This window comes from Sminthopsis crassicaudata, chromosome 1 (genome assembly GCF_048593235.1).
Source record: "Sminthopsis crassicaudata isolate SCR6 chromosome 1, ASM4859323v1, whole genome shotgun sequence".
Classification (NCBI taxonomy): Eukaryota; Metazoa; Chordata; class Mammalia; order Dasyuromorphia; family Dasyuridae; genus Sminthopsis; species Sminthopsis crassicaudata.
In genome coordinates this window covers 388399248-388427031 of record NC_133617.1, presented here as the reverse complement: position 1 = coordinate 388427031, position 27784 = coordinate 388399248, and the positions used below count along the sequence as shown (strand labels likewise).

Genomic DNA, 27784 nt, shown 5'->3' with positions numbered 1-27784 from the left:
GCGCGTAGTGAGCACTTGATAAATGCGCGCCGGACAAAGAACAGAGGTTTGAGGAGATGGTAGCGAGGGGGATCTGGGAGGAACCGAGAGTGCCTGAGGAGGCGCTGACCATCTGAGACTGGCAGGGGAGAAGAGGAGCGGGGAGGGCGGGAGATGATAGTACGGGCTGAGATGTAGACAGGAGAAGAGGGAGCCAGTGACATATTGCTTCAATTTAATTTCCCCATTAAAGCAGGGCCTTGGCTCGGGGGGAGGGAAACGAGGAAGGGCCGACAGAGAAAGCCGCAGTGGGAGGAGAAGAGTCTGGAGCCTTCGCGGCGCGGGAGAGCTGGAACCAGTCAGGGAGGAGCAGAAGCGTAAAGAACCCGTTAAGATTGGATGACATAAGTTTGTGGTGGAAGTGGTCCAGCCCCAGTTAGGCCGAGGTCACGTGTTCATTTCAGCTGCACGCTGCGGGGGTCCTCCTCAGGTGGAAGGAAAACCTAGGGCGAGCAGCTCCCCACACTCAGGGAGGTGCAGGGTTATCTAGGAGGGGGTGGTCAGCTCCGTCAGTAAGGTCGAGAAGGCAGAGGGCTGAGAAAAGTCGTTAGGTTGGGCCTGAAGGACTGGATGACTGCCCTCTTCTGCACTATGCAAAACCCCGAGGGTTTCTAAGACAAGTGGTTCCCCCCATACACAGAATAATGGACTCATCCAGCTTCCTTTCCCCTCCTTTCCATTGGTTTCGCCCTAGAGCGAAAAGAATCCAATCGATGACTCTATGCTCTGGTTCGCTACCCATCGATTCGTTCCGACTCTCCCAGCCGTCCTGAGCCCCGGCAGCGGAGTGGGGATTCTTGTGAGTGAGGTACGGTGCAGGGTCCCTGCGGCCGGGGGCTCGGGAGGCAGACTGAGCGGCTTATAGGGCGGGGGCGGAGGGGAAGGTTTGGGGAGTGGGCGCAACTCCTCGGACTCGGGTTGGGACAGAGGCTCAGGTGACTTCCGATCCTAAAACCCCCCGCCCCGCCGGCTCGCTGTTAAGCTGAGCATGCGCCATGCTGGCGGCGGCGGCGGAGGCTTTCTCCCCGCGCCCTCCCCTCCCTCACGCCGTGCGCCTGCGCTTCTCATTGCTGCGCCACTCCCTGGCGTGGCAGGCGGAGGCTGCCCCCTCGTGGCCCGAGTGTAGGCTGCAGGCCCGACCGCCGGCTCCCTCTTAATTTTCATAGTCTCGTGCTGTGGGTGCGTGAGAAGAGCACGTCCTCTCTCTTTTGGGAGGCTCCCTCCTTCTGTAACCTAAAAGCTTTAGGAAAGGCCTCACTCAGCAAAGATACACGCATGGAAACCCTTGTTATTGCCCCTAAAAACACCGATAAAGACCTCACTTTAGGCCCTCCGAAGGCAGGCCCCGGACCATTTTGTGTAGATCCAGCACAGCCCCGCGCACAATGCAGAAGCTTGATGGCTTCAGGGCACTTAGCGTAATGTGTGCGCCCGGAGGCGCTTGATCCTGCGTCTTCCTCAGTGTTGCCATCAGACATCATTCTGCTTCTTAGAGTCATTTTGGAGAAATAGCTGGTAGAGCAATATAAATGAAGCAGAATGTATGTGAAGAGGAATGTTCTAGGCTGCGCCCAACTCAGGTAATGCGGGTTTAATATTGAAACAAAACGTTAACAAAAATTAAACACCTACTGTGTGCTAAGCTAAGTGCTGTGGAGATTAGGGAAAAAATACTCAGCTCATTCAGCAATTGGTAAAATGGATAGAAAGCTGGGTCTGAAAAATCGCTGGGAAAATTGGAAATGAGTATGGCAGAAAGGAGGCATTGATCCACACCTAACACTGACTACCAAGATGAGGTCGAAATGGGTTCATGACATAAAGAGTGACATGATAAGCAAATTAGAAAAAAAAAGTTGGAAGGGCTGTGGGAAAACTGGACACTGATGCATTGTTGGTGGAGTTGTGAACTGACCCTACTATTCTGGAGAACAATCTGGAATTATGCCCAAAGCTATCAAATTGGGCACACCCTTTGATCCAAAGGAACCAGGAGATCCTTGTACAGGCAACAGCAAGATTATATGATGATCAATTCTGATGGACGTGGCTCTCTCCAAAAATGAGATGATTTCCAATGGTTTTGTGATGGAGAGCCATCTGCACCCAGAGAGGCTTGTGGGAACTGAGTGGATCACAACATAGTATTTTCACTCTTTTTGTTGTAGTTTGCTTACATTTTGTTTTCTTTCTCATTTTTCTCCTTTTTGATCTGATTTTACTTGTGCAGCATGATAATTGTGGAAATATGTACAGAAGAATTGCACATGTTTAAGAATGAATGTTGAAAATTATCCATGTATTTATTTTGAAAATAAAAGGCTTTAGTTAAAAAAAAAATGATAAATTTTGAAAAAGAAAGCTGGGTCTGGTCAGATGCTTCTCAGATGCAGTCCACAGGACACTAGGCTAGTCACTTAATTTCTGATTTCCTCAGTTCCTCAACTATAAAATGAGGATAATAATTGTTATCTACCTCCCAGCTGTGTTGGGAGGTTCAACTAGATGTTATTTGAAAAAAAGCACTTAGCACCATATTTACCATGGAGTAGATGTCTATCCTTCCTAGCTGCAATAAAATTAGTCATTGAAGACAACTCTAATTGATTGAAGTGAATGAAATTCTTATCTAAATTGTCAATCATTTTCTACCCGTGAGATATCAGAGAACACCTGAAGTTCTTCCTGATCTTCCTCAGTCAGTGAGGATGCCAGGTTAACTACCTGAGTATGGTCTTTTTTAGCACAAGTCTCAAGGATGGTTTTGATATATTTTTTAATGATTTGACCAGAATTTCATATTTAATTAAATCTCTTTCATCTATAAGCATGATGCATTTCCTCATCATGTTTATTAGATTTTGTCAGTTTAAAAAAATCAGACTTGTACAGAACAGTGAAATGTCAAGAATAAAAAGCATTATTTTATATATATATATATATATATGTGTGTGTGTGTGTGTGTGTGTGTATACTTGCATATATGCACATAAAGAGACATACTTAGTAAAGGCCTTTCTTTGGCTTTATTAACTATAACATAAGTCCACTAAAGAGATTATTTTTTAAAATATTTAATTTTTCCCAAATTACACATAAAGACAATTTTTAGCATTCTTTTTTTTTTTTAAATAATTTTGAATTCCACATTTTTCTCCTTTCTTACCTCCTGTGAAACAGTAAGCAGTTGGTTAGAGTATATATGTTCTGTCATGTAAAACATACAAACATTAGTCATTTTGTGAAAGAAGACAGTCTCAAAGGAAAAAAATACAAAATAATACACAAGGTGAAAAATAATATATCTTGATCTGCAGACAGATAGCATCAGTTCTTTGGAGATGGCTAGCATTTTTCATCATGAGTCCTTTGGAATTGTCTTGGATCATTGTATTGTTGAGAATGGCTAAATCATTCAGAGTTACTCATTACAGTACTGTTGTTGCTATGTACAATGTTCTCCTTGTTCTGCTCACTTCATTTTGTATCAGTTCATATATCTTTCAAGTTTTTTTTTAAATCTACCCACTCAGCATTTTTCATAGATAGTAGTATAGTATTACAATCATATATCACATACTGTTCCTCCATTCCCCAATTGATGAGCATCTATCTCCTCAGTTTCCAATTCTTTGCCACTATAAAAAGAACTGCTAAAAATATTTTTGTACAATAGGATCCTTTTCACTTTTTTCTTTTTTAAAACTCTTTGGAATACAGGATCTGGAGTGGTATTGCTCGAACAAAGGATATGCACAGTCCTTTGGGCATAGTTACAAATAGTTCTCCAGATTGATTGGGTCAGTTCGAAATTCTACTAAGAGTGTTTTAGTGTCCCAATTTTCCCACATCCCTTTCAACTTTTATTATTTTCCTTTTCTGTCATATTAGCCAATCTGATTGGCATTAAGTGGTGCTACAGAGTCGTTTTAATTTGCATTTCTCTAATCAGTAGTGATTTAAGAGAATGTTTTCATGTAACTATGTAGAGCTTTGATTTCTTTGAAAAACTGCCTGTGCATACCCTTTGACCATTTATTAATTGGGAAATGACTTGTATTCTTATAAATTTGACTCAGATATCTCTGTATTTAAGAATTTAATTAATTAAGAATTTAAGAATAAAATTTAAGAAATTTTATTAGAGATTATTTGCTGTAAAAATTGTTTCACATCTTTCTGCTTTTCTTCTAATCTTGATTGCATTGGTTTTGTTTGTGCATAACCTTTTTAATTTAATGTAATTTACAGTTTTGTAATGCTCTTTTATCTCTTATTGGGTCATAAATTCTTCCCTACTCCATAGATTTGACAGGTAAACTATTCCTTGCTCTCCTAATTTGCTTATGGTCTCATCCTTTATGTTTAAATCATGTACCCATTTTGATTCCCTTGATATATAAAGTAAGATGTTGATCTATATTTACTTTTCCCAGCAGTTTTTGTCATATAATGAATTCTTGTCCCAAAAGCTGGTCTTTGGGTTTATCAAGCAATAGATTGCTATAGTCATTTACTACTAAGTTTTATGTAATAATATTCCACCAATCCACCACTCTGTTTCTTTGCCAGTACTGTATAGTTTTGACATTTGCTCTTTATAATACAGTCTGGGATCTGGTATGGGCAGGCAACCTTCCTTCACATTTGTTTTCCCTAATTTCCTTGATATTCTTGATCTTCTATTCTTCCAGATGAATTTTGTTATGATTTTTCTAGTGCTATAAAAGAAAATTTTTTTTTTTTTGTAATTTGATTTGGTATGTCACTGAATAAGTAAATTAAGTAGAATTGTAATTTTATTATATTGGCTTGGCCTACCCATAAGCAATTAATATTTTTCCAGTTCAAATTGGACTTTGTGTGAAAAGTGCTTTGTAATTGTGTTTATATATAGTTCTGGGTGTGTCTTGGAAGGTATACTCCCAAGTACTTTATGTAGTTTACAATTATCTTAAAAGGATTTTCTGTTTCTCTAAAGACAGATTGTGAAATCATTCTCTTCTCTAAGAAGCTCAGTGCTCTCACTGTCCCCCACTTTGTGTTTTTCATCAGTAATGTCATCTGTAAAGTCTCCCCAAATGATGATTTCCTGAGCACATACACACGTGTGTGTGCGCGTGCTCATGTGCTTAAAATGGTTAATTTCAGAAGTTGCAAGGCTGTTAAGTTTTTCTTTGCACCAGGAATTTTGGCTATTCTAACCTTTTCAGTTCTCTGTTCTTTTTTGTTTTTTTTGACCCTTTCCACCTGCCTTGTGTTATTTTCTTCTCTTTTTCTGTGCTACTTGGAAAAAATCTCTAATCATTGCCTACATTTAGCAACATCAATATGTATTTATAGTGCTCTGTTGAGAATGAAAAGATTCCCTAGCAAAGGAACTGAAGTGGGTAATCTGTGGGGGTCTTGGTTTTGCTCCTCAGGTTTCTTTACATTTAGGAGTAGTGGACTCAGAAAAGTTCATAGGTGTGTCACAAATTTCCACTCCACCCACTGAGTGTATTCATTTCCCACTCTCATTCTAAGACCTGAAGTCCTCCTCAGTCTAACTTGCTTGGGTACAGGGATTGGGATGTTGCTGCTTCTATGAGGAGTGATAGTATAAAAGGAGCTCCACTTTAGATTGTGGAGAACCTGAAAAGCCTAGAGGCCATGGGAGACTGCTAAAGGTGGTAAAACCCTTATTAAAGAGAACATCTTATTCAACACCTTCAATTTACAAATGAGGGATTGTGTAAGGCCTTCTTAACTTCTCCTCTGACACATAAGCATGGCATGGGCTGTCCCCCAAGGCCATATATATGCCTGTCTTCCCCATTCCTTGAAAAATCTTCATTGGATTTTTCCCCCACTTTTTCACCTCCTTCCTCACTTGCCAGCCACTTGTGGTCTGGCTTCTGAATCTACCCTCTGCTGAAATTGCTCTTGAACTAGTTAATTTCCTCATTGTTTATTGCCATGGTGGTTTCTGAGTCCCCATCTTGTTTGACCTCTGCAGTTTTTGATACAGTCAGCTACCCACTCTTCCACACACTTTCTTCTCTTGGTTTCCATGACATTTTTCTTGACTTTTTCTCTCCTTACTTACCTGTCTTCGGCAGTTTTCTTCACTGGATCATCCTACCTATTTCATCTATATAAGCGAAGCAGCACTTCAGTATGGTGGACCTATTTTGGTGATCTCATTGGTTGCATGTATCCAGTTGTTATCTCAAAACAGAGCATAATCTCTCCTCTTAGCTCTAGTCATGTGTTACCAATTATCTGTTGATCATCTCTATTTTGATGTCAATTCAGTATGTCTATAGGGATACCGGTAGCCAGCCCCCTTAGAGTATTTGAGGCAGCTTTTCCAGTAAGGATATGTTTGCTTTCAGTCATCCACACATTCCCAGCAGGTCATCTTAGATTTGGATTTATCCTTCTATGAGGAGCCCATTTCATCATGCTTTACCACAACAACTGAGAAAAGCACCTTTGCCCTTGAATCAAGCACCTAAACACCACACCTTTTGTAAAGGCATCAGCTTTCCAGTCAATTAGATTCATATCCTTTGAGACATTCTTGATTCTTCTCAACCAATACTGTTGATGAGTTGCAAATCTTGTCAATTTACATCCACATCAGTTCATATTTCATATTCATCTCCTTTCCTCCGCTCAGGGGGCCACTACTTAGTTCACCACTTTTTATCTGGATTATTGTATCTGCCTCCTAATTGGTCTCCCCACCAATAGTCTCTTCCCTCCCCAGTTCATAGTCCATATACCGTGTTTCCCCGATAATAAGACACTGTCTTATTATTTTTTTGGGACTAAAAAACACCAGAGGGCTTATTTTCAGGGGAGGGCTTATTTTATCCTCCATCATGCCCATTTTAGCCTCCATCATGCCCCTTTTATCCTCCATCATGCCCCTTTTATCCTCCATCATGCCCCTTTTATCCTCCATCATGCCCATTTTAGCCTCCATCATGCCCCTTTTAGCCTCCATCATGCCCCCTGAGTGCTTATTTTATTCTCCATCGCTTACTGAACTTACCGAGTTTTTAGATGGTCCTGTCTCAGCTCTACTCCGCGGCGCTGCTCTCAGTAGCGCCAGCAAGCAAATCACCAGGGAAGAAGAGGATGACGCGCTCACTGCTGCAGCTCTGATTGGATGCAGCTTGGAGCGCGACGTGCGTTTCACCCGGGAGGGGAGGGCGGCGCTGCTTACTGAAGGTACCGCTACGCAGCATATAGCGCAGGGGATCACCATGATGACCATTTTCATAGTAAGTTCGATAGGGCTTATTTTCGGGGGAGGGCTTATTTTAGCGGAATATTAAAGAGTATGTGGGTGTCTTATTTTCAGGATAGGTCTTATTATCGGGGAAACACGGTAGCTGTCTAAGACATAGATTTGACCATCTCCTGAGTTCACAAATCTTCAAAGGCTTCCTATTAACTTTGGGATAATATAAAAACTGTTCAGCCTAACCTTCAAAGCCCTCTGCAGTTAAGCTCCAACTAGATTTATTAAATATTACATTTATTCACATAGTCCATCTTTGAGCCAAATTGGACTGGTTTGAGTCAAATTGTACTAATTTATAGCATTCCATCTTTAAAATATCTACATTTAGCTAGAGATTGGAAGCTCTATCTAGCTGTTGCTTCCTCCTTCCATTGTCCAGCAGACTTCCATCTCTTCCTCTCCAAAATCAAAACCACTATTTGCTCAAGCAGAAACTCCCTTCCCTACCTCTATTTCATTCACTTCAACCCACCCCTTTCCTGGTGCTTGTCCTCTGTTCTCCATTTGTATTAGGCTGTCACTAACAAAGTTCAATTCACCTTAGACCTTTTCTCTTGCTTATTTTCCATCATTTTAGAAGAACAGGTTCTCCTACTCCCAGAGGACAGGCATTTAGAGCTTTGGTGAGCTCTTTCTCCTGAACGCTTCTCCTATATACCCTAATAGAATGGAGCACAAGGAAGTGTAGAGATAGTTCTCACTTTTTAAGTGCTGAGTTTCTGCTTCCCTTACTTGGCAAACGTTCCTCCTTTGTGGTTTATTTAGCCCATCTATATCGCTTGATCCAGATCCTTGCTGCATGCATTTACTAGTTTCCAGTCTCCTTTCTCAAGGAATTCAATGCCATACTTATGCATTTCCCCTCCGTTCCAGCCCTTTCCCTGTACTTGGGTGCTTCAGTAAACATGTTGGTATCTCATCAGACCCACTGGCCTTCTCTTTCACCCACCTCCAGCACTCACCTACATTACCATTCTCTCAAACTAATCTTTACCCATGAATGGCTGCTCGGATATGGCTTTCTCTGATGATAATTTCCTATTACATTATCCCTAGTTTTCCTTTAGTCCTCTGAAATCTGTTCTTTTCCTTCACGGTAACCTCTGAACCTCTTTACCTCTCCCTATTGTTTTGGCCCTTCAACAGTGCTTTCCCCTGATGGCTGCCTCAGAGGTCTCCAACGTAGTTAGCCACTTCAGCTGTGCATTCCTTTCTATTTGAAGCCTTTGTCTTCTTGCCCCTTCTGACTTGACAAACTCCAGCCTTCCGTTATCCCCATTCTGTGTCATTTTTGTTTAACTTGCTGCTTAAATGTCAGTTAGAGGAAATTGTACAACCACCACCTGAGTCTATGGCAAATTTATGTTATCTAATGTCCATTAGACACTGCTGAATAGTCTTTTTTTATTCTTTCTTGACTAATGGGAGATTGCATTCCCCATTGAAGTTGTCCCAAACTTTCTCTTTCCTCCTTAAGCTCTTGTTAATAGAATTTTAACTGTATTGGTCTTCTCTACTGTGAATAGCTGGAACTGCATAAAGTCGGCCGAGAGACAAGTTTTAGAGATGAAGCAACAATTTAATCTTTCAGAGTGAGGAATATAGTTTGCAAACTGGAAGTTCTTTGGGGCAGGAAACCTCTACCTGTTGTAGCATAGGCAGAGATTTTATACCCAAATTGTAAGTGAAAAGAAAGAAGGAGGGTAGATTATAATCCAATTATTTTTAAGGCCTGTGTGGTTTCTCAGGACAAGTCCATGAGTGCAGGACAACATGGGTATTCTCCAGTCTTCTGGAAACAATTTTTTAGTGATTGTTTCAAATCCCAAGGATCATTACTTGATAGGAATCAGGACCAGAGTTCTATGACAGGAAAAGACTTTGCAATCTTCGATTCACTTCACTTAACATGCACAGGAGAGCATCCTCAAAAATTGAGTGATTATTTCAAACTGCATTGTAAGACTTTTGATTCCCAAATCAGAGAATGCTGGGGAAATCATAACTCTGAAAAATTTAGATTATTAGCATGTATATTATATATATATCATGTCAATAATTATGAAAATCATTATAATAATTTTTTCAACACTCCTTATGCCTTTTCCCCTATCCTTTCAGGAGAGGATTCTAACTCCTAGTTTACAGAAAAAATTATCTGTCAGTCTTCCTTATCACTTAATCAGCTTTTATTTAGCATATAATTTATCCCAGGCACCAGATTAGGGAGCTGTGTACAAAGACAAAATGAAATAATCCTTGCCTTTGAATTCAGTGGCAATTTGATTTCAATTTGATTGAAGCTAACATCATATACACATATATGTGGATTTAAAATATGTACAAAATAAATCCAAGGTAATTTACTGGGAGGAGGCAAGAAACACAAGAAGATTGTGGGTAAAGCTTCATGTTATAAGAGATTATTGACTAAGCTTACATGGAAGTTAAGGACTGGAAGAGGAAGAGATGAGGAGAGAATAGCCTGTGCAAAGGCACAGATGACAGAGGTGGGCTGTCTTGTGTGAGAAGGGGCAACTAACACAGAGGGTATGGAAAGAGGATCTGGAACTCTCTTGTGAAGATTTCTGAGTTCCAAATATAAATTTGTATTTGAAGAAACCCCACGAGCTTCTTCCCTGTGTTATATCAGCAGACCCCTCTACCTTATTTCCTCCCATTCCCGCCTCTGCTCTAAGTGTCTTAGGAAGGTAGGACCCTTAACTTTTCAAAGGCCAGTTTTTCTATTTATGTCCATCTCTCGTTGTCTCTTCTGGTAACTCACCCCTTCTTTCTTCTTGTAAGTCTCCTAAATATTGTCTCCTTTCTTGCTTCTCACGAAAATAATCATTTTTTTCATTCTTAAAAGCATTCCTAGATGCTGTCACCCCTCAAGCTTTCATTATGCATCTCCTCCTTTTAACTATAAACTAGAAAAAGACATTTGCACTCATTTCCTCATTTCTACACTTCTTTTAGTCCTTTGTCTTCTGGTTTCACAACCAACCTGTTACTGAAACTATTATTTCCAAGTTTATAGTGATCTCTTAACTGTCACTGTAGAAAGTATGACATCTTTCTCTCAGTATTCATTTTATTTGACTTCTATATTTTTGGGCATTGCTAGTCCCACCCACTCCCTTCTCCTCCTTTGGTTTCCATAAAACAGGAGTTTTATTCAGTCAGATACTGAATTCCTTGAGAAAAGAAGGATAAGACTAGTAAGAATATTTGTGCTTCCCTTGATTTCTATAACAAAGTTCTCTCCTGGTTCTTCATAGCTACCAAACTGATCAGTTTCCCTTTCTAGATCACTCAATTTACCAAGCATTTGTTAAACTTCTTGTAATATATTTCCCACCTTCTAAGTATGGGTATCATTTAGTTCTTGCCCCTCTTCTTTCTCTATGTTCTTCCTTCTATTCAACATATTCAGTCATTAACTCTGCACAGATGATTTCTCAATGTAAATATTTAACTCTGATATCTTTTTTGAACTCTGTTCCAGCTATCTGCTGTCCACTTGCATCTAACTGTCCTGCTGGTGTTTCATATTCAATATGTCCAAAGCAGAATCGATTATCTTCCTTCTGCTAATTACACTCTTCTTCTAAACCTCTTTATTTCTATATGACCTTTATTTCTAAGTACATTCTTCCCCAGTGTCCTACCCCTTTGTAACTAAAAAAGAAAAAAGTCAGTTCATCATCCTCAATCAGCATCTGAGTCAAACACCATAATCATGTTGTTCAACCTATGCAAAGAAGTGATTTTTCTCATTTCTTCTTCACTTGGCCAAATTTGGGTCATTATGATTACCCAGCTTATAGATTCATTGGATTAATTTTCTTTTAAATAAATAATAATTAGTATATTTTGTATTCACATCATCTGTATTTCTCCATGTATCATTTTCCTCTCTCTGTCCTAGAGAGATATACTGTATATAACAAAGGATAAAAAGAGGGAAAAATTTCCAGCAAAATTAAAACAAGCATATTGAAACAGTCTGGCATTATTTGTAGTATTCTATACCCATAACCTGCTGCCTAGATTGTATTTCTTCTTTGGGGTCAAGCTTGATTATAAGAATTTCATAGCATTCAGTTTCAGTTGTTTTGTTCTTTTCATTTGCCTTGTTGTAGTCATTGTCTGTTGTTTTCCTGCTTCTGCTTTTTTTCACTCTTTTTTTCACTTTTACCTCAGTTTATATGTCTCCTCATACTTTCTTGGGTATAATAATATACTGTTACATTCATGTAACCATTTGTTTAGTCCTTTTCCAATCAGTGACTATTTCCAATTCTTTTCTACCATAAAATGTGATTCTCTATTTTGGTGCATATGGTTTCCTTCTTTTCTGTCTGTGACCTTCTTAGGATATATGCCCAGAAGTAGGCTTTTTGGCTCAATGGGTGCATACATTATTCACATTCTTAGAATAATTCCAAATTTCTTTCCAGTGTGATTAGACCAATTTGTAGCTCTTTCAACAATGTACTAGTGTTCTGGGCTTCCCACAGCCCCTCCCAGATTGATTGTTTCCATCTTATTATCTCTGCCAGCTTACCAATAAGATGAAACCTCAAGAGTTGTTTCAATTTGCATTTTTCTTATTAGTAGTAATTTGGAGTAATCTCACAGGTGATTATTAAATTTTCAGTTCTTTTGGGAACTTTGTCCTTTAGCTACTTACTAATTATGAAGGAGTTCTTGACCTTAACACATTTGTATTATTAGTTCCTTATATATCTTAGATATGAGATTCTAATGAGAACTATTTGATGCAAAGTTTTGATTTATACCCAAATTGGTAGCTCCCCTTCTCATCCTAGACACCTTGATTTTGTTGGCTCAAAAACAGTTTAATTTTGTGTAATGAAAATTTTATCTTTTGTGATCAGTTTGATTAAGAATTTTTCCTCTTGGTGCTGTGAAAGGTATTTGATCTGCTTTTTTTTAAATTATGACATAACCTTTAACATCAAGTTATATATCCATTTAGACATCATTGTGGTTTGAGATGTAAACCTTATTTCTGCCAGGCTATCTTACACTTTTGTATTTGTTTAGGGTTTTTTGTGTGTGTGTGTGAATTAGGGAATTGTTTCCGTAGGTAGTAATAATAATAATCATAGCTAACATGTATACAGTGATGTAAAATTTGCACAGTATTTCATATACATTATCTTATTTGAAACTTCTTATAACCTTTTGAGAAAGGTACTATTATTATTCCTATTTTACAAAGGAGATAACTGTTAAATTAACCTACACAGTTACGCAGCTGCTAAATGTCCAAGGCAGGATTTAAACTCTTGACTCCAAAATTGCTTGGTAATTTGATGCAATTCTAATTATGCAAGTTCATTTAGGTAGTATGTCAGTGTTGCCATATTGATGTGGCCCAACCATCAGCATTGAATATCTCTCCCAGTTATTTAAGTTGCTTTTTATTTTTTCAGTGCTTTGTAATTGTGTTTACGAAGTCTCAATATCCTTTGGTAGTTTGAACTTCCCTTTTTCTCGTAAGGGTTCCCCCTCCTCCTGGTCCCAAGTTGGCAGCCTTGTTCCTCTTCCTCACACTGCATTCTAAGCAGTGGACAAGTTGTGAGAGCGCTGGCTTTTCAGCGGAAAGCACCCTGGCTCTGGAATCAGAGAAGGTGTGTTCAGATCTCATCTCTGATGCTTACTGCCAACCTGGGCAAGTCACTTATCCAACCCACCAGGGGTCCCGGTGCCCTCATCTGTAAGGCTGGCTTTTGAAGTCCTTCTTGTTCTAAAGCTGGGCTCCAATGATCCCTTTAATTTGTTCTCTAGGGCTTCTCATGTCATCAACTGCTCTGCGCCCTGTTGGTCATTCGTGCCTGGGCCATTGCAGTAGCCTCCTAGCTGGTCTTCCTGAGTCCAGCCTCTACCCTGAATCCTCCTTCTTCCCACAGTTACCAAGCTGGTCTTCCTAAGGCAAAGGTCTGACCATGACATTCCCCTTCTGTCACAAACTCCTGGCAGAAGCTCTCCATAGTCTCACTAGCCAGCCTTTCCAGTCTTATTGCATGTTACTCCTGGTCATGCATTCGCCATCCCAAACAGAGTGAACTACTAACAGGTTCTTCATTTATCCATGTCTTTGTGATGGGTGAATGGAACCTTTCCTCCATCCCTGCCTTTCAGAATCCTAGTCTTCCTCCAGAGCCCACCTTAGGTGCTCCCTTCTCTGCAAAGTTGTCTCTCATTCTCCCAGATGTAGGTGCTCTCTCCCTCATATTGCTCCCTCACACACCACTCTAGTACAATGTAAGCTTATTGAAGGCAGAAACTGGTTTGCTTTTTGTCTTTGTATTCCTAAGTGTTTATTGGATTGAATCTGATGAATATTTTTGACCACAACTCACTAAGGCTGTCTGCTGATGCATAGAATATTTATTTTATACATACACACAGATGAACTCATGAGTCTTAGAAGTAATCAGTATGCACAGAACACTATATTGGATGCTGGGAACAAAGATAAATGAGACACTATTGCTGTCATAAAGCTAAGAGTTCCAGTGATTGCCGCTTTCAGGGGTGGAACCATGTGCCATCTGTGTACCTTCCTGGGTCACCTATAATGATGAGAGGGAAATTTGATGCTATCAGATTGATGTGGGTTGTGCTCTCTTTAAGAAACTAATCCTTTCAGGGAATGATGTAGGTTGTGCTCCCTTTGGGAAACTAATCCTTTCAGATTGATTTATTCCTTTCTGATTCCCAACCTTTGATTCACAAATCCTGTCAAAAGCACCCTTTTGAATTCTAATAGGAGATCTGAGTCTGTCCCAGTTCCCACAGGATCTGAGTCAACTTGGGACACCACCCACAAGCCTCCTTAGCTATAAAAATAAAAGACCCTAACTGGAGCTCTCTCTTTTCAGAGGTTCCTAACATGGCAGCCCTATGCCTGGCATGCCAAGGATCTCTGTCCACTGGAATCCTATTCTGGTGCTCTTTTATCTCTACCTTCACCTTTTACTAACTAGACTTTAACTTTACTTCCAAACCCCATAATAAACCTCCTTTATCAATCTAGGTTTTCGGGTCTGTAAATTCCTTTACAGGGGACTCTGCGCTGCCATTAGACCTCATTTAACTCTGTATCCTTGTGCCAAATCCAAAGAGGTTGCAGGAGAGCTCTATTTGATTCCCTATGTCCCAAACCTGCCACTAGACCTAATTTCATTTAGTTACCCCAATTCTAAACCTCATCAAGATGAAGAGCCTTTTCCCCTCACAGTAGCAACAGTAGAAGCCAAGGCAAGTGCAAATTCCTTCATGCAATAATCTTTTAAGTGTGAAATATAACAAAATTTGAATAATCCACAGTCCAGTAGGGGGATGAGACACAAAGATAGCCATAATACAATGCCTTAGAGAATGGTGAAACAAAATATAGTATGAGTTCTGGGAAGGAAAGCTGTTATTGATCAGGGGGATATACTATGTTATTTGAATAATATTTTAAAGGATGGATAAGAAGAAAGAAGGGAAAGACAATCCCAGCATAGTAGAAGTATGATAGTAGAAGTATGAACAAAGACAAAAAGGTGAGGGAGTTGAGGACATGGACAAGGGGTACATAAGTTCATTTCAACTAGATTATAGAATGTTTGGAGGAGAGTAATGTGTATCAGAGGAGTCAGATGGTATCATATTGCAGAGAGCCTTGAATACTAGGCTAAAGAGTTTTAAACTATATTGAGCAAGGTCTCATGCCCAACATACACAAGGAATTCATTCAAATTTATAAGACCAAAATTCTTCATGTAGTAGATAAATTGTCAGATACAAGTGAGCAGTCTTCAAAGGAAGAAATTGAAGCTATCAACAACAGTGTGTTAAAAAAAAATTGGCAGAGTTGGAAAAGAGGAAAATGGCAGTTCTTGGAGAAGCTATGGGAAAACAGGCACATTAATGCACTGTTAGTAGAGCTGTGAATTGATCTAGCTGTTCTGGAAAACAATTTGGAACTGTGCTCCAAAAGCCACTAAACTGTGCATACACGTTAATGTCAATAGCAATAACACTCTTAGGCCTATATCCCAAAGAAATCAAGGAAAGAGGAAAAGGGCCCATATTTACAAAAATATTTGTAGCAGCTTTTTTTTTTTTTTTTTTTTTTTGATGGCAAAGAATAAGAAACTAAGGGGTTGCCCATGAATTGAAAACTAGTTATATAAATTATGATATGTGAATATAATAGAATATTATGTCATAAAAAATGGCAAAAGAAATGTCAGAGAAACCTAGGAAGACTCACATGAACTGATATTGAGTAAAATTATCAGAAGCAAGGAACAAGCTATATAATAATAATATTATGAAGAAATAACTTTGAAAGACTTAATGCTTCTCAGTGAAAACAGTTCACATTATAAATGCTGAAACAAGTTATGCATCTCTGGCCAGAGAATTGATGTTCTCAAAATGCAGAATGAGACATAATTTTTTTTTTTTTAATCTAACCAATGTAGGACTTCGTTTTGTTTAACATAGACGGTTGTTAACTGGAGTTTTGTTTTTTTTCTTTCTTTCTCCTACCTCCCTCTCTGCCTCTCCCTTCCCTTACCCTATCCCACCCCCTGCCCCTAAGGAGAGGGCTGCCTGGAAAGGAAGGTTAGGAATAGGGTTGTCAGAAAAAAAGAAGGTCGTTGGCACTGATACATTTGTTGGTGGGATTGTGAATTGATCCAACCATTCTAGAGAGCAAGATGGAACTCTGTCCAAACTGTATACCCTTTGATCCAGCAGTATTTCTTTTTTTTTTTTTTTTTTTTAATTTTTTATTTTATTTTATAATTATAACATTTTTTGACAGTACATATGCATGGGTAGTTTTTTACAACATTATCCCTTGCACTTACTTCTATTCAGATTTTTTCCCTTCCTCCCCCAACCCCCTCCCCCAGATGGCAAGCAGTCTTATATATGTTAAATATATTACAGTATAATTTAGATACAATATATGTGTGTAGAACCGAATTTTTTGTTGCACAGGAAGAATTGGATTCAGAAGGTAAAAATAACAGTTTACATTCATTTCCCAGTCCTTTTCTGGATGTAGCTGGTTCTGTCCATCATTAATCAATTGGAATTGGATTAGCTCTTCTCTATGTTGAAGAAATCCACTTCCATCAGCATACATCCTCGTACAGTATCATTGTTGAAGTGTATAATGATCTTCTGGTTCTGCTCGTTTCACTCAGCATCAGTTGATGTAAGTCTCTCCAAGCCTCTCTGTATTTCTCCATCCAGCAGTATTTCTACTGGGCTTATAGGGACCCACATTGCAAAAATGTTTGCAGCAGCCCTTTTTGTAGTGGCAAGAGACTGGAAACTGAGTGAATGCCCATCACTTGGAGAATGGCTGAGTAAACTATGGCATATGAATGTTATGAAATATTATTGTTGTATAAGAAATGACCAGCAGGATGATTTTAGAGAGAGCTGGAGATTCTTACAGGAACTGATGCTGAGTGAAATGAGCAGAACCAGGAGATCATTATACACAGCAACAAGAAGATTATTTGATGATCAATTCTGATGGACATGGCTATTCTCAACAATGAGATGATTCAGGCCAGTTCTAATAGATTTGAGATGTAGGGAGCCATCTGCACCCAGGAGAAAATTATGGAGACCGCATAATGCAATATTTTCACTTTTTTTGTTGCTTGCTTTTTGTTTTCTTTCTCCTTTTGGATCTGATTTTTCTTGTGCAGGATGATAATTGTGAGAATCTGTAAAGAAAAATTGCACATGTTTAACATATATTGGATTACTTGCCATGTAAGGGAGGGAGTGGGAGAAAGGGAGGAAGAAAAAAATTGGAACATAGGGTTTTGCAGAAGTGAATATGGAAAACTATGCATATATTTTGAAAATAAAAAGCTTTAAAAAAAAGCATATGATAAAGCCCCTCATGTGTCAAGAGATTTTTATATGACTACCAAATCACCCTCTCCTGGGGCTTTTCCATGTTGTTCTTGGCAGTGAGTATTCTTCCATTATATGCTGAATTTGTCAAGACTGCTAGAAATATTTTCAATAAAGGATTTAGTTTGGAATTGGTGAAACTGGATGTAAAACAAAGCCTTTGAGTGGGGTGAGTTCTTATTATCTAGTACATCTATTACAGGCACTATAAAGTTAAGACTTTATAAAGCAAATATAAATGATGTGAATCTGGTCTGATTTTCACAGAAAAAAAATAGAACATTGATATATATACCCTTAGACTAAAATTTCCATAGCAGATCAGATTTACCAAGGTTTGAGGTTGACACTAGCTTCTCATTAAACTCAGGAAAGAAAAGCAGCTTAATAGAGTTTGCTTGCAGACAGCAACAAATAAATTTTGGCTGAAACATTAACTTTGATTTGGCAAGACCAGTAAATCCCAGGTCATCTGTTGTTGTTGTTGTTTTTTTTTTTTTTTGCTATTTAAACTGGCTTACTGGTCACCAGATGACCTTTAAAAGTGCTAAATCAAAGTTGACTAGGAATAACTTTGCAGGGGATCATATGCCTAGATCCTTCCAGCTTCACACTAATGTCAGTGATGAAACGGAATTTGGAGGTTCTGTTTATCAGAAGTAGGCATCCAAGGGGTTCAGCGGATAGAGCAGTGGACCTGAAGTCAGGAAGACATCTTCCAACTGGACAAGTCATTTAATCCTGTTTGCCTCAGTTTCCTCATCTGTAAAATGAGCTGGAGAAGAAAATGTCAAACCACTCTGTATCTTTGCTAAGAAAACCCCAAGTGGGGTCATAAAGAATCAGATATGACTGAAACAAAACAACAACCACAAAATTCATTGGAAAGTAATACTTCTATATAAACCCAGCTTGGACATCATGTCCTTCTTGTACTCACTTTGGCATTATAGCTAATATCAGATGGATCCCATTGCTTCTGTTTCTGAATAAGGCACTGATTTTAGTTTAATTGAAGTTGGCTATACTCAGATAGACCATGAGACTGTGTGAAGCTTATGCTGTTTGCCTTGGATAGAAAGAAAGACCATTCACTATTGAGACTGGGGCTCACCTTAGAGTCAGAGCCTTAGTATAACTGAAAAACCTGTGGAGGAGGGAAAGCAGATTTGTTATTTTATTTTTTTCTATTTTCCCCAGTTAAATGTAAAAAACAATATATAGAGATAGATATGGATATATAAATATAGATATATTTGGTTGTACATGTACATTCATTTTCTTTTCTTTTCTTTTTTTTTTTTTTAACATTTTGACTCATGTTGGGAGAAAAAAATCAAACAAAAGGGAAAAACTATGAGAGAAAAAAATAGAAGGGGGGAAAAAAGTGAACATAGCATATATTGATTTACATTCAATCTCCATAGTTCTTTCTCTGAATGCAGATGGCATTGTCCATCCAAAGTACATTGGGATTGTCTTGGATCATTGAAATGTCTGAAAAAAAAACCACGTCTGTCATAGTTGATCATCATACAATCTTGCTACTGTTATATTCAATGTTTTCCGGATCCTGTTTATTTTGCTTAGCATCAGTTCTGGTTAATCTGTCCAGGCCTTTCTGAAATCAGCCTGTTCATCATTTTTTATAGAACAATAATATTCCATTACTTTCATATACCATAACTTCAGTCATTCCCCAATTGATAGTTAGCTACTAATTTGCTACCACAAAAAGAGCTGCTAAAAGCAAAAAATTTGACTGTAAAATATATTTGCAATGTTACCAGCAGGGTTTTTTTTTTTTTTTCCCAAGGTGGGTGATTTAAAGAAGGAATGATCCAAATAAGAGTTATATTTTAAATGTTTAGATAGTTACTTGCTAGTTTCCAATTAGATTGGTTAACTCTCTAGTCATCAATGCTGTAAGTAGTGCAGTCACCTAAACATCATTTAAATATATCTTGATGTGGGTTGTGGTCCCTTTAAGAAACTAATCCTTTCAGATGGATGTATTCCTTTCTGATTCCCAGCCCCTCCTAGCTGATGCATTATCAATTCTAAAAACTAGGACCTTTGATTCACAAACCCTGTCAAAAGCACCCTTTTGAATTCCAATAGGAGATCTGGGCTCTCACTACCTCCAACCAGATCTGAGCCAACTTGGGACACCACCCACAGGCCTCTTTAGCTAAATCTTTCATTATAAAAGAGCCAAGCTGGAGCTTTCTCTTTGCAGAGGTTCCCAACATGACAGCCTTACTTCTGCTTTGGGTTGAATTGGGGAGGGAAGAGAATGAAGTTGATGAAGGCCTGTGGCAGCGTTCCGGTGGCCACTAGTGAAGCCTGTGCCAGTGTTGACAGTGGAACAAATAACAGGCAAGGGATGCAGAGGTCTTGCAGAAGTGAAATTGATGGAATTTTTTAAACTGATCAGATGTGAAAGATGAAAGAGGGATGAGTTGTAGATAATAATCAAGATTACGAACATGAGAACTTATAGTGGGAGAAGATCAGTCAATGTAGATATGAAGAATAATAACACTGATAGATTGTTTCAGAGTTTCCTCACTTCTCTATGAGATGTTAAGATCATTCTTATCTCCGTTTTACAGATGAGGAAACCAAGATTGCAATCAGTTAAGTCACTCACTTTCAGAAGCATTTAGTAGTCTCCTGTGTGAGCCCTATCCCTTCAGCTCCAGAGCTTTCTCCAGTGGGAGCTCACCTTCCACAAGCCTCTCTTTTAAGGGGCCCGATCATGAACACCTCCCAGGGAACCGTGGGCAGTGACCCTGTCATCCTTGCCACGGCCGGCTACGACCACACCGTCCGCTTCTGGCAGGCCCACAGTGGAATATGTACCCGCACAGTACAGCACCAAGACTCAGTATCCTTTGGCGTGGGTTATCCTTCCAGATGGAGGGGCTTGGGTCTGGCCTATAGAATAGGAACTGCTGTGACTCTGGAGCTGGACTCTGGAGCCAGATCAGCTAGTGTGGGATGGGGAGGCCGAACAAATACCTTTCCTAGTTCAGGGAGTGCTCACTATAAGACCAGTGTGTGATTGAGCGAGCTACGTGTTATCACAGTCAGGCAGACATGACATTGAAGCTTGTTTATACATTTGTGAGCTGTGACACTTAGCCACTTAACTCTCTGTGCCTCAATTTCCTCATTTATAAAAATGAAGCAGTTGGACTCAATGACATGAGAGAGGCCTTCCAGCTCTAAATCGGTGGTCCTCTAAGCTTTACTTGGTTTGAGGGCCCTAGGAAATCCTGCAATCTAACTCTCTGCTTTTCAGAGAAGGAAGCCTAGGGAGGGGAAAGGAAGTTAATGGCAGAGGCAATACTAGAATGGAGTTGGTCTCATTCAGTCAGTAAAGCTTTATTGAGCACCACTGTGTACCAGGGGCTGTGCTAAGTATTGTCTCTATCCAGCCCTCTTTCTATTCTTCATTGTCTCTTGTAAGATGGGTGAGCATTACAGTAATTGGAGGGGTGGGAGGGGGAGCTGGAGGAGGGAGAGTATTTGTAGATGGATTAGGGTTAGGAGACTTCCAATGCCAGGCTAAACCAGTTGGCCTTGCTGCCTGGAGCCATGAGAGGATTATCTTTTGGGTGTTTTTATGTGTGTCTGTGCCTCTTCTTGTTCTGCCTCCCCACCTGTCCAGGCCTGAGGCTTCTGCCCGCAGGGCTTCCAGCCTGGTGTCTTGTCATAGCCTGGCTTCTTGTAGCTTAATAAGCAGTCTGAGTGTCAGGGAAGTTTTATGATAACATCTTTTGCTCTGCTCCTAAACTGTCCTCGGTCACCTTAACCTAACCCCCTAGCAAGTGAATGCCCTGGAGATCACCCCAGACAGAAGCATGATCGCCGCTGCAGGTACCCGCTGGCCGGAGGGATGAGGGAGTATCCTGGATTGGCACCAGGCCAGACCAGTGCCCTCTCAGCCAGGACCCTGCAGGTTCCCACCAGACAGTGACAGGCTCTGCAAACCCTAATACAGTCATCCTAAAAGGCTCCTTTCAGGCATAGTGCTGGCACAGTACAGGCGGGCAGTGGGCTGTAACATGAAGCAGTCCCACCTAAAGTGTAGGGAGTCTGGCATTTCAGAGATTTGCCACTGGTTCCACTCCTGAGATGGGCGGGAAGGAGATATCAGTGCCAAGAAGTTCTTACAGGAAACTCAGCTACCTACGAATACTGTTCTTGCCACTGCTGGCCTGTCAGTAGGCATGGCAGATCCTTTTTTATGCTGATTCCTCTTAATGTCGTAAGAGGGGGAGGTCTGGGTGCTCTGGGGCAGCAGAGGGAAGGCTTCTGGGGAATCAGTGACCTCACCTCAAACCCCGAAGCTCCTGAAGATGCCTTAGTCTTTGCTCTTTTTTCTGGGAGAGGCCATGAGGCAAGGTCCTTGGTGCGGGTCCCAGCCTAGGCAGATCATGCTGTCAATCACATCTTCAGGATTCAACTTTCTCACCCACCATGATTCCTAGAGAGAGCTCTGCCTCAAGAGCCCCCTCCCCCCCTCAAAAGGAGGAAAAGCAACTAGTAAGCAAAACTTGTGCCCTCAGGTTACCAGCACATTCGGATGTATGATCTCAATTCCAATAATCCCAACCCTGTTATCAACTACGATGGAGTGAGCAAGAATATCACCTCGGTGGGCTTCCATGAGGATGGCCGCTGGATGTACACGGGCGGAGAGGACAGCATGGCCAGGATCTGGGACCTTAGGTGCCAGCCCAGGGATCGGGAGAGAGGGGAAAGCCTGGTGTAAGGATAGGAGGTGGGAAGTCAGGGACGAGGGGCCAACCCAGCTCAGCACTTGTCCCAGGAATCTGAGGAAGACGCTCTGCAGATTTCCCCTGGATCTAAGTCTTGTTCCTGCTTAGATCCTATTAACTGAAGCAGGAAACCACCGTTCCTCCAGTGTCAGACCCACTGGTCTGCCACATGCCCACAACCCAGTTCCCCATGACAGGCCTTCTCCTGGGGCTGCTGGGATTCTCAGGCAGCTCGGTTTTCTGGACACTCAGGGAAAACAGTTAGAGTGGCTCTCAGCTCCAAGGTAAGTTGGTACATCAGCACTGCCCCAAGCACCAATATGAGTTTGTGTTTGATGCCAGGTCACGAAATCTCCAGTGCCAGCGAATTTTCCAAGTGAATGCACCCATAAACTGTGTGTGTCTGCACCCCAACCAGGTAACCTGCTTTCCTGTCTGCTTGCTTCCTGCCTGTACCCCAGCTGTCCATGGCAGCCACCACAAGTGAGCTCTCTGTGGGCCTGGCAAGCTTGCCTGCAATGGGATGGTCTCTGGAGGTTTTTGGAAGTGAGCTTTGTGGGGACGTGTGAACCTAAGTCTTTTCTAGGCAGGGGAAAGTGACAGAGAGTGTTTCTGAGGAGACAGGTGGTGGGTGTTCATTGTTCTGTGCCGGCTTCTTGGGGTCAGATTATCAAGAGTATGGCTGGGACAGAATCAGCTACATCCAGAGAAGGAACACTGGAAAATGAGTGTAAACCCTTTGCGTTTTTGTTTTTGGTCCCAGGTTATTTTTACCTTCTGAATCCAATTCTTCCTGTGCAACAAGAAATTTGGTTCTGCACATATATATTGTATATAGGATATACTATAACATATTTAACATGTATGGGACTGCCTGCTGTCTAAGGGAGGGGGTGGAGGGAAGGAGGGGAAAATTCGGAACAGAAGTGAGTGCAAGGGATAATGTAAAAAATTACCCATGCATGTGTACTGTCAAAGAAAAAAAAAAAGTTATAATTATAAAATTAATTAAAAAAAAAAAAAAAAGTATGACTGAACAGGAATGACTGGGCCCAAATGGAATGTAACAGTCACATGCTTAGCTACTTCCAACTCTTGGTTCACATTGTCCTTTTGGGGACATCAGAAAGTAAAGGAGAGTACAAGGGGATATTCAAGGCTACCAAGCCTCTAGAATGGACTGTGGCAACATGATAAAGTCAGAAAGCTTTGCATCAAACAGTTAAAGCAGCACCAAAAATCGGGCTGAAGTGCAAGCTGACCCCCTGTGCAGTCCAGTCCAGTGATTCAGCCCTTTAGATGTCAGAAGTGCCCTCCCACTGTGGTTTGAGAATGGGAGGCCAGAGGTCTACCTTCAGGTAACTTGCAGGGAGCATCAGAGACTGACTCTACTGTCCATTCAGGCTGAACTGATTGTGGGGGACCAGAGCGGCGCTATCCACATCTGGGACCTAAAAACTGATCACAACGAGCAGCTGATTCCTGAGCCTGAGGTCTCTGTGAATTCAGTTCACATCGACCCTGACGCCAGTTACATGGCAGCTGTCAACAGTACAGTAAGAACCCTTTGGTTTTTTCCCTTAGGATCTCACCTCTGCCCTGCCTACTGCCTGCATAGCTACCCTTCTCTGTGGGCCCAGTCTTGGGGTCACTTATGTTTGGGGGAAGACCCCAGGCTCGCTCTTTCTTTTTTTTTTGAGGCTGGGGTTAAGTGACTTGCCCAGGGTCACACAGTTAGGAATCATTAAGTGTCAGATCAGATTTGAACTCGGGTCCTCCTGAATTCAAGGCTGGTGCTCTATCCATTGTGCCACCTAGCTGCCCCCTGACCCCAGGCTCTTTCACTTGGAAAAGGAGACATCTCTGGAGCCCTGCCGTCCATTCCTGCCGGGTCTGGGGGCTCCTCTGAGAGACTTATCACTGGAGGACTCTGCCGGTGAATTTGCATGCTCTTAGTCTGGAATGATTCTCCATTCTTCCTAGAGCTTTTCAGCTAGCACTCCCATCCCCAGCCTACCCACTTGGCCCCATGGGCCTGATTCCCAGAGGCCTTCCTTGTGGGAAGTGGCACCTGAGTTTCAGTGCCACACGGCCTGGTACTGAGTCAGCCTGGCCTTTTCCGTTCTTCCTGCCCAAGTGTGGACGGTCAGTCCCCCCACAGAATGCTTGACTTGGGGCAGAGCTCTGAGCACTTAAACCTTCAAGTCTGGGGAGAAAAGTTGCTTCAGAATTTTCACTCCATCTCTCTCTCTCTTTGACTTGTAGGGAAACTGTTATGTTTGGAACTTGACTGGAGGCATTGGGGAAGAAGTGACTCAGCTAATTCCCAAAACCAAAATTCCAGCTCATACGAGATATGCCCTGCAGTGTCGGTTCAGCCCAGACTCCACGTGAGTGCAGAACAGAACCGCTAGTCGAGGGAATTGGGCCGAGGTCCAGTAAACACAGGCCTCACTTCTCAGCAAGGCATCTTTTACAGGATCCTGGGGGACAGGATGCAGAAGTATAACTCAAAGGGTACTGCAGTAAGAGGCCATCATAGTCCACTGAGTGACTAGGCCCAGGAACTATTTTATCTTATTAAGTACCTTTATTCACTGGAGCTCAAGTGCATGTTAATAAAGACAGTGCAAAGCAGGATATGCCAAGTACCACACGGAGATCTGATAGCAGGGAGAGACAGCTTCCACTTGGGGCAGAACCATATGGCACAGAGGAAAAAACAGACTGCAATCGGGAGAATCGGGTTAAGCCCTGGCTTAAGTAGTAATTAGCTGTGTGACCTGGCCAAAGAATTGGACTTTGTTTTCTAGAGTCAGCTTAAATATATCTTCCACAAACAACTCATAGCTCAACTAATATTTTTATGGCATCTTTGAGATTTGTAAATAGCATTTGCTCAAGACCATCATTCAAGGCTATCTGGAAGTTCATAAATTTGAGCTAAGCCCTTCCAACTCAAAATCCTATAATCCTATGAATGGTATCTACCTGCTGGGACATCTGTCAGGGCACACTACAAGGTTCTGTCCTTGGTCAGTTTTATCAGTGTTGTAGATGAAGATATAGATTGCATGCATGCTCATTAAGTCTGCACATGCCATAGTCCTGGGAGGGGTAACAGAATCAGGATGTCAAAAGGTCATGATGGGCAGAATCAAAGGGTTGAAAAGTAATGAGAACAAAAGTGATCTTGTGCTTAATTAGGTTCAGAAAATCAGCTGCACAAATGTGTCATGGAAAGACATGGTCAGCTAGTGCATAGTGACTTTAAGCTCAGTGTGAGTCAGTAGGCTGACTTGGTCACCTAAGAAAAGTAAGGCAGCAGTGACAGAAATGGAGTTATCCCAAAGGAGGGAGCTCATAGTCCAGAGACCTTGTCTAGGTGTTCAGGGTAGGATACCATATTTCAGGAGTGGTATAGATAAACTGGAATGTGACCAGGATAAGGCAGACTTATGCCTTAGAAAGTGGGAGTGTGTAGCCTAAAGGGAAAAAAAATGAGGACATGTAATTGCTGTCTTCAATTATCTGAATGGCTGTTGTAAGGAAGGGGCTTTATACTTATTTTGTGCACTTCCAGGGAGTTTTAGGGAAATGAATTTGAGCTCATCATAAGGAAGAAATACCTGTCTTTTGTAACTGCATAAAATATAGTGAGTTTCTTATGGCTGTATTCTAGAGGAAGCTAGGTGATTATCTTTTAGAGAAAATGTGTGCCTTGGGCAGGGAATGTCTGAAATTCCATGAATGTTTATCCTTTCCTCTTTCATTAACTCCCCTGAGAGAGCTCTCTCTAGGGAGCAGGAGCTGAAGCCTATGTATAGGCAAACTCTAGACCTTATGGCCTGGCTTGGCCTCCCACGGGCCTTGGTCATTTAAATTCTCCAAGCCACAATTACAAAATCTGTAAAATGTGGCTCTTCATATCTACACTACCTACTTCACAAGGTTGGGGGGAAAGCATTTTTGAAACCAGTAGAAATGTCAGTTATTTCAGTAGGGGAATATGTTGTTATGTAGTGTGTGAGTGACCCTGTCTTCATAGAAGTACAGTCCTTCCAGACTGAGCTCCTAGTCTCAGGGATGCCTTGAGACCATGTCATAGGGAACATGTGGCCATTGGTCCTTTTCCTCATCAGATTTTTCCCTCTCATTATTAATCTCATACCCTCTTTGCCATCTAGGACAGGTGTCGAACAGGCAGCCTGAGGAACCTACGTTCCCATGTGCAGGACCATTAAAAAACAGTTGGAAAATGCTAAAGAAATGTACAGTAAAACATACGCAGTGTAATGTGTTATTTTCTAAGTCAGTCTGAGGCCAAGGGGCCTCAAGTAGGGTTTAGTGACTTCCATTTCTGTTCGACACCATTGCTGTCAACATAGGACATGCAGTCCAGTGAAGACAGCTGAATGGAGCGAGTCCCATGAGGTGGGGCCAAAGGGAAGGCCTGGTGTTTTTGGAAGGGTCCATTGGCAAAGCACAGAGTTAGGAGTTCTCCCTTTCTTACAGGCTCTTGGCCACCTGCTCAGCAGACCAAACATGCAAAATCTGGAGGACCTCAAATTTCTCTTTGATGACCGAGTTGAGCATCAAGAGCAACAATCCTGGTGAGACTTCGAGAGGCTGGATGTGGGACTGTGCCTTTTCTGGAGACTCTCAGTACATTGTGACAGGTGAGCTTCTGCATCACAGGGTTCTCCTTGGGGCCTTGATCCCATGTCCTTTAGACTTTTCTAAGTCTAAGCTCAACTTGCTTAGCTTACAGCTGGAACAGCCTGAGATAAGGATTGTGGTGTCCCAGAGCTAAGCTTCCAAATCCTAGTATTGACCTTAGTAAATAAATAAAGCCCATCCGGCCTGGGGTCTGTACTGCTGTGTCAGTCTCTGTCAGGGGAGTGTGGGTTTCAGGGTCAGGACTGTACTAACAATTCTTTACTGGAAGATCCTGTCAGAGGGGCCATGGCCCCAAGGACAGGACACATTCACTGTGGGCAAGGAGGACAGGGAAGGGACAGAACAGTACCCTAGTTCCCCTTTGAGAAGAACCTTCCAGTAATAGGACCTCTTTTCCTCTTATCTCCAGCCTCCTCTGACAATTTAGCACGGCTGTGGTGTGTGGATACAGGAGAGATCAAGAGGGAATATGGTGGACACCAGAAGGCTGTAGTCTGCCTGGCATTCAATGACAGTGTTTTGGGCTAGCTTGAAAGCCTCCTCTCTGCCTGTGGGCCTTCAGGGAGCAGGAGCTGCTCAAGACTGCTGTGCTAGCCAAAAAAATTGGGCTTTTCTGACCACGGAAAGTCTCAGCTTTGGCTCAGAGAGGAATACTCTCTCTTGCCCTTCTTGGTCTGAGGGCAGTGGAGAACAGTTCACAGGAATGGAACTGGGAGAAGAGCAAAAGGGACCTTGGGACTGAGCCTTCCAGTGGTTAGTCATAGGGCAGTTGGGCTATCAGTTTCCAACATGGCTATTTCTATGTGTATATATACAAATATAGATGGAGAATTGTTGAACATTAAAAAGCCAGGGGCATCTGGTGCCTGTGTATAGAACCTCAGCTTAAGGGAATGATAGTGGGTCTCATCAGGCCCCAATCCTCAATTTTATACCTTTTTTCCCCCCTGAGGCAGTTGGGGTTAAGTGACTTTCCCAGGGTCACACAACTAGGAAGTGTTAA

General features: G+C 41.5%; 1 protein-coding gene across 3 annotated transcripts; it reads left to right on the top strand.

Annotated features, from left to right (window-relative positions):
- Positions 1-27629, top strand: MLST8 (MTOR associated protein, LST8 homolog). 3 transcript variants are annotated; one of them, XM_074279509.1, is made up of 10 exons: positions 1-46; positions 734-847; positions 19927-20201; positions 21145-21196; positions 21889-22051; positions 22444-22519; positions 23505-23657; positions 24367-24491; positions 26617-26780; positions 27191-27629. In XM_074279509.1, the coding sequence occupies exons 3-10, from the start codon at positions 20073-20075 to the stop codon at positions 27307-27309; spliced, it is 981 nt and encodes a 326-aa protein (XP_074135610.1). In that variant the 5' UTR covers positions 1-46; positions 734-847; positions 19927-20072; the 3' UTR covers positions 27310-27629. The 3 variants fall into 3 exon arrangements, with proteins under 3 accessions (XP_074135610.1, XP_074135611.1, XP_074135612.1); XM_074279510.1 differs by having other exon boundaries at positions 36-356; XM_074279511.1 differs by lacking the exons at positions 1-46; positions 734-847 and adding an exon at positions 969-1619.
- Positions 27630-27784: the final 155 nt, after the last annotated feature.

Bases quoted from the DNA above. Each gene is read 5' to 3' on its own strand.
- MLST8 (XM_074279509.1), top strand. From the start codon at position 20,073: ATGAACACCTCCCAGGGAACCGTGGGCAGTGACCCTGTCATCCTTGCC. The intron at 21,197-21,888 runs GTACCCGCTGGC...TTGTGCCCTCAG, and splicing joins AAGCATGATCGCCGCTGCAG to GTTACCAGCACATTCGGATG. The intron at 22,052-22,443 runs GTGCCAGCCCAG...GTTTGATGCCAG, and splicing joins GCCAGGATCTGGGACCTTAG to GTCACGAAATCTCCAGTGCC.